The sequence below is a fragment of the Curcuma longa genome, chromosome 8 (genome assembly GCF_044706935.1).
Source record: "Curcuma longa cultivar G26 ecotype Majalengka, Jawa Barat chromosome 8, ITB_CL_G26_1.1, whole genome shotgun sequence".
Lineage (NCBI taxonomy): Eukaryota > Viridiplantae > Streptophyta > Magnoliopsida > Zingiberales > Zingiberaceae > Curcuma > Curcuma longa.
This window is the reverse complement of record NC_133868.1, coordinates 2,029,850-2,037,448: the sequence shown is the minus strand read 5'-3', so window position 1 is coordinate 2,037,448 and position 7,599 is coordinate 2,029,850. Positions and strand designations below refer to the sequence as shown.

General features: G+C 35.9%; 1 protein-coding gene and 1 pseudogene across 1 annotated transcript; one reads left to right on the top strand and one right to left on the bottom strand.

The window, feature by feature from the left end:
- Positions 1–2,686: 2,686 nt before the first annotated feature.
- Positions 2,687–3,547, top strand: LOC141833175 (putative CRM domain-containing protein At3g25440, chloroplastic; annotated as a pseudogene).
- A 2,860-nt stretch (positions 3,548–6,407) lies between these two features.
- Positions 6,408–6,755, bottom strand: LOC141833174 (uncharacterized). Its single transcript, XM_074720561.1, has one exon. The coding sequence runs from the start codon at positions 6,753–6,755 to the stop codon at positions 6,408–6,410; it is 348 nt and encodes a 115-aa protein (XP_074576662.1).
- Positions 6,756–7,599: the final 844 nt, after the last annotated feature.

Sequence of the window (7,599 nt, the reverse complement as noted above, 5' to 3'; positions counted from 1 at the left end):
CGACCAGGACTGGCTACATTGCCCTCCTGCTACACTGCCACTCCCCACTTATCTTTAGTGGTCAGTTGTTGGAGTTTGCGCAGTATGTCCTGTTGTGCGCCTCATGTTCATTTCCGAGAGGAGTGGCTGGGGACGACGAGTGCAGACAGTGACTTGACTTGTTATTTTTTATTGCGATGGTTGATGCATATTACATGCATTCGTTGGTAGGTTATTACACAGTTTACTTTATTCATATGCTTGTGGATTGCTACATTTACTTGCCATGATTGTTGCACTTGTATGACATTGCATACATGCTTACATGTACCTGATATCTATACCATGTTGCACAGTTGATCTTTTCATATCGTCTCAACTGATATACCCTGTTGATTTGTTGATACTTTTGATACTCTGTTGATACCTGCTACCATGTATATGTATTTCTTCTATACATGTTCATTCTGGTTATTATGTCCTTGTTATTCTTCCTGATATCTCTACATGTACTATTTCCTGTACCCATTGAGCATCTAATGCTCACTACCCAGACCCTGAGGTTACTTTATTTTCTCCTTAGGTAACAGATAGGTACTTGGAGCTTGGAGTTTCGGTCGACTGCTGCTATCTCACTTTGGAAGGTTTCCTGCTAGTTGCATTTGGTCTGTCGCTGTCTCTAGTTATATTTACTATTTTGTGGACATGTAGTTATGGTTTAGATGTGTTATGACTGTAGTTATGTCGGATTGCATTGTGGGCATTCGTTACGTTCGAATTTTTGATGATTTTGATTTATGGACTTTGCATATTCTAGTTATGGTGCATGTGATAGTGTTATGTGGCCGGGTATGCCTTATTTTATAGTTGTCTGTGGTTGTGTATATTGATTGGACGAGTAGTCCTATTCCAGCCGCTTGTGGCTGAGTATATTTGCATATATTCAGGAAAATTGTCACGGTTATTGGGGAGATGCTGTCGAAATTTTTTGGACGGCCTTCTCGGGGCGTGACAACCACTTCAACAGTTTACACGCCACAATTCTAAATATGAGCCTCCTACATAAAATTATGGGTGTTGGTTTCGAAGGATCGGGCTATAGTAGAGTTGTTTTATAAAATCTACATGACTGTGTTGAAAAATCACAACACAATGGTGCAGTTTTATAAATATCAACATTACTGTGTTGGAGAAATCACAACACAGCAGTACTGATTTTGAATGATCAAGACTACTGTGGTGTTGTTTTATAGATATCGAAATAATAACGAAATAGAAAGGTTGACCTAAATCTAAAGCCAATGTCATTGTCATGATTGTTGTCGCTAAATGTACATTGAATACAACGGAAGGTCTTCTACAAGAGATAGAGGACAACCAAAGTCCTCATCTCAATGAGGAAGAGAATACGGAAGAAGGGAAAACTCCAATCTCAACATCATGCCCAAATGGAATTAGGTCTCTTATTGGACCATTCCCATATGGAGTCCATAAATCATTAACAGCCTATCAATATTAATGAACTAGGCTATTGCATTCTACACATGTAATTCACATTTGATAACTTAAATCTCCTTAATACAATATGTGTTAGATTACTTAATGGGGTTTAATTTTTAATGGCAATAGTGTGTGATATTAATTCACATATTAGCTAATCAAGTGGAGACTTAATCTTTCAATCTTTCACTTGAGCTCTATGTGATACCGTATATACCAAACAACACTTTAGTTGAGTTAAGCAATGCTAAAAATTTTATAGGTTAAATACTCTCTTAAATAATCTGGTCTATTAATTTATCAGTAGAGGACTAAAGAAGTTAGAGTTATCTAAATTTTAAGAAGATTTAATAGTAATCATAGTATCAATTTCATTAATGGCATAAATCTAATGTGGATATGCAACATGAGAATGACATAAAATGTGATTTATACATGTCAATTCTCAATTGGTCCTCCTTATGACTCAAGTAGAGTCTAAATCATGTTTACTTATATTTTATACTAAACCATAATAGTTAACTATAATTCCAATCTTATGACTCAAAATCGAGTCCTACATTATATTTACAAATACCATATGCAAACTGTAATAGTAAATCATGATGTCTTTGTTTTTATAGAGTTAAAAATTTTATGTACATGTATAAACTTTAGTACGTACAATAAGCTAAAAGTATATGTGTTTAATAATATAAAATATTACATCAAATACGGATTCCCACTAAAATGGGTACTTCATCAAAAGGAAGAACCCCTAATTCAACACATGCATGATAAACACTTTGGGCGACAAACCTTTGCTGAATGGATCCACCAATATGGAATCTATCTTTATATGCTCTATCTTCACTTGACTATTCTAAACTATTCTAAACTTTTTCTTTAACCATTAAAAATTTTATATCAATGTGTTTAGACTTCGACGAACTAAGATTATTCTTGAAATACAATTCTACAATTTTATTATTATAATTGATCATTAATGAACTATCAATGCCCTAATGATCTGTAATCCTATGATAAAGTTTCATATCCATGTCCCGTGATTGGATGCCTCATAGTAGGTTATAAATTTTTCCTTTATCGTGGAAGTGACTATTAGCAGTTGTTTGATACTTTTTTATGATATAACCCTTCTTACTAACATGAAGGCATAAGCTGAGATGGATCTCCTGCTATCCAAGTATCTAGCAACTTTGAGGCAATGAAGGAGGAAAGCCTTGTTGAGGCAATGAAAAAAATCGAACCTACAGCCTCTTCAGAAACTACCCATGACCACCCTGAGATACTTACCCCGGAAGAGCACTTCTACTTCCTCAAGATGGGTCTTAAGTGCAAACATTATGTACCTGTTGGTAGACGTGGTGTTTTCCAGGGAGTGATCCTGAACATGCATTTGCACTGGAAAAAGCATCAGACACTGAAGGTTGTGGTGAAGACATTTACTCCAGAGGAAGCTCGTGAGATCGCTGAAGAATTGGCTAGATTAAGCGGTGGAATTGTGCTTGATATACATGAGGAACCCACCATTATCATGTACAGGGGAAAGAAAGAACTATGTGCAACCACCAATGGAGATTATGTCACCGAAGGTCACTCTTTCAAGAAAGGCCACCTTTTTCTTAAATCTATTTTACTATTCGATTGAGTCATTTATCTAATATGAGACATATAGCATCATTTGCAATTTTTTCTTAGAAACTGTCTCACTGTGTTCACAGGCTCTATGCTTCATCAAGACTTAGAGGGCCTACAAGAGCGGATGAAAAGAGAGGGAGAAAGTATAAACATAATCAGTGAAGGAGCAACTTCAAATGTTGTAGAAAACAAAATAACTCTACGTAGTAATATGAAAAGCTTGTAGGAGCTTGAGGTGCAAGAAGCTAGGCACGAGCCCATTGAAGATGATGCATTGCTAAAATTGAGTTCATTGTAAGAATCAGAGGACCTTTCGGATATATTTGAGACAGATTCTGAAGCAGAGAATGAAAAATCAGAGCTTCCGCTGTATCTAGACGCACTAGAAAAATTTCCATCTAACATGGATAAAGAGTCTTATCCATGAGGTCGACTTCTAACTGAACTTGTGTGATGTAATTCATGGACTCTTGTTCGACATGGGCACTCAGTCCAGGCAAAAATTGGAAGTTGGAGAGCTCGTTTGCATACTGAGAATATTCATGGACTACTTTTATTCAGTCTACTCACCGAGAATTCGCAGCTTCACTAACTTCTCTTTTGATTTTTGCAGGAATCTGATTAGGAGTCCTTCAGAAGAAGATTGATCAATTATTTGTTCTGGTAATATTCATTTGATTCTTGAGCTTGATACAACTGTGGCAAAGGTTAATGTCTAAATGTCTAGATCAACATGCCGTAATTGGTTTGATTTTCGAGCAGACATTTGTCATTATGTTAATCATTCAAAAGCAAATTAAAATAGGGTTTTGATACTTGGGCCAGGAAAGTCTAAGGCAAGAAGGCTCTATTTCCATGCTGTCTTTTTCCATCCCAGAGGAATCTAAACCTTAAAGACTTGTTTTGCTTATAAAAAAAAATATATAGATGGACGGATTTTAAATTCATCCACAGATCGAATTTGATGTGTTTTCTCACCCGTCAAAAAATAGACGGAACTTTCCATCCGTCTTCTTTGCTTCTAGGTTGCTCGATGGCTAGCAGCAGGCATCTTGGTGACGCTCTCACAGTATAACTGAGTTGCTTACGACGCAGCAGAGTTGTAGAAGAGGGTAAGAGTTTAAATCTTGACGAAATCAGGCAATACCCTCCTGCGTCGTGATCAATTGTAATTTTTCGATTTATCATTTTACAAATGGTCGTAGAGTTGATCGTGTAGAGCTGCTAAGTTACTAAGTGGTGGATTTCATTTTTTTTTTTTTTTTTTTTTTTTGTGCAGAAGAGCATCTTGGTGACAGTTGCCGTGGCCTTATCGTCGTGTCGTGAGGTCGCGGGTGACGACCTTGCTTGTTGCGCCGTGAGATCGCGGGCGACACCGAGGCCATGGGCAATGCACGCCTTGTTGTGAGGCCACAGGCGACAGCGACCTCGTCGGGGAGGTCGTGGGGATGCGTGACCTTGCTCGAGAGGCTGCCGATGACGTGTGATCTCGTTCGAAATTGATTAATGGCATAAAGAATTTTAAATTATTTTAAATTAAAATTCATATAATATATATATATAATATAATATAATTATATTTTCAAATTTAAATTCGATAACGTAAATTAGGAATAGTAAATTTTTAAATTTATAAAAATTTAATAAAATTTATCATTACAAAGCAATAAGCATTGGATTATGTTCCTGCTTTAATAAAGGATATTGTATCTATTTATTGTTTAAATAGAAAGGGTTTTCATTTGACTTTTAGTAACAATTGTTGTTATATAACTTTGAATGAAATTTTTTCTTATGGAACTGGAACGCTATGTAATGGTATGTACGTGTTTGATAATTTCAATGAGGTATTCAACATCGAAACGAGCGACAAGCATGCTCGAAAGGATGATCCATTAACCTCCTATCCATGGCATTATTGTCTTGGTCATATAAAAAAATGCATGTCTGAACTCTAAAGGTTGGTAGTATAGAATCATTTGAATACATTTGATACATGAGAATCATGCTTAAAAGGCAAGATGACTAAGCTACCCTTTACTAGAAAAGGAGAACCAGTGAGAGAGTTACTTGGCCTTGTACATACTGATGTATACGGTCTAATGTCAACTCAAGCAATCGAAGGTTATAGCTACTTCATTACCTTTATCAATGATCATTCACGATATGGGTACATATATTTAATGAAATATAAATCTAAGGCTTTTGAAAAGTTCAAAGAATTTAGAAATGAAGTAAAGAAATAACTTGGCAAAAGTATTAAGATACTTCGATCTGATCGGGGTGGTGAATACTTAAGTCAAGATTTCAGGATTTTGTAAGGGACAATAGGATATTATCTCAATGGACTCCGTCATATACTCCTTAGCACAATGGTCTATCTGAGAGGCGAAAACGAACCTTTGTTGGGAATCCTATGCGATAAAATAAAAATTTCACAGCGGAAAATAGGATCCCTTGAGCGATTCATGTGAAAAATCCATACAAGTTAACTCTACAAAATCCTATCTAATAGAATTCACCTTTGATGTGTGCCCTTCGCTTATCTCGCTTTTCCAAAGGGTGTCGGATCTCTAGCACATTCAAGTGTTCGTGCCTCTATGTGTATCCACACTAACACTCTTTCACCTTTTGGAAAAGAAATAGTTGTGCTAGCAACCTCTATGGAAGAGTTCGGCCAAGCAAGAAAAGGAAGGCAAGAAGAAGAAAACAACACTAGTGAATTTGTGGAAGAAGCATTATTTTATACTCATGTCATAAATACCAAAGGTTTTTAGGCTTTTGGTATTCTTTCATCAATGCATGATTAATCCTATTAATAATGCATGATAACTCTCATGCATGTAACTTTCTCTTCTTCATTGCATGATTAATTCACATTAATCATGCATGATGAATCAAGTTTAATTTGAGTCTAACTCAAATTCAACTCATGCATGATAACTTTCATGCATGTAACTTCCTCTTCTTTATTGCATGATTAATGATGAATCAAAATCCAACTTAGTTTAATTTGAGTCTAACTCAAATTCAGCCAACTTGAGTCAAACTCAAGTCTAGGCCATCTAATGAGCTTAATTGTTCCTTTAGTCAAACTAAAATGAACCTATCTCCAAATAGAGTGTTATTTGTGTGTGACCCAATAGGTTCTTGTAACATTGGCAATGTCTTTAAAACCCATTTTATCTCGACAACAATTGTCTCACCTTCTTGGACCTTTCCAATGGAAATGGCCTCAAAGGTTTGCAACTCATTGAGTAGCTGTGTCATGTTATAGCTAAGCTTATTCATGACATAGTTGCTCTGAACTGCAGGAAAGCTGGAGGCAATGATTCCAAAATCATACTCGCTTGCGTACCATCATCTATGGTCGCACCATGGGTCTCAGCTTCAGTGAAGTAGTTAACCATGTTCAAAACATGTGCTCCAACTGATTGTCCTTTCTTCATCTTAGCATTCATGGCATTCTTAATGGCCTCATGCTTAGATTGACTAGACTGCTGACCAAACATAGCTTGTAGGGAATCCATTATCTGATAAGCATTCTCCACATGCTCGTGCTTCAGCCTAAGCACATCGCTCATACCGGCCAACATGTAGCCTTTAGCTTTGTTGTTAGCAATGACCTTTGTCATATATTTCTCGTACACTACGAGAAGCACTCGAAGGAGGCTCAGAAGGACATTCCTCCGTCAAGACAAACTTGAGATTCTCACAGACGAGGGCAATGTTAATGTTACTCTTCCATTTTATAAAATTTTCACCAGTCAACTTCTCATTAAGTAAAGTAAGAATAGGAGCAGAAGACATGATTGCTGAAATTATATCACAAAGCAACATTTAATTAATTGAACGAATATCATAGGCAACAAATAAATTAATTTAGGAATCATAAACAAAGTGCATGATACAAATTTATTTATCCTACCAATTCCATGGAAATTTAATCTCACATTTAATATGCCGCCTTAGGGTCGAACAAATTAAATGACGATTAAATTAAGACAATCTTTATTAATAAATAAAACACTAAGATATCTCATATCTTCACTTTTATTTATTGATTACCATTTAATTTAGCCTAGATGCACTTAAACAATTTAATTGCACCCTTATGAATGTGACCCACTATTTCGATTTTAAACCCCAATTCATAATCGCCGCCTTAGGGTAGGTAAATTATCAATCAAATTAAAAAATCTTATCCTTTCGGAAACTAAGCCTTGAATTTTGATTCAAATGAAAACCTTCCTTAGGGAGGATGTCCTATGCGACACCAGCTAGGCGTCATTTGAATCTCACGTTGCTTTGGTTAATAGTGGAGGTCGTAGGATTTATTGTCATATATCCTTCTTCCACTCATTATTATATAATTAAGATTTCTCAAACCCTAATTATTTAATATCATCTTATGATTTAGTAATTATTAAAAGTTCAATCTCATTGGGTTCTCGTAATTATGGTATCACATAATAAACA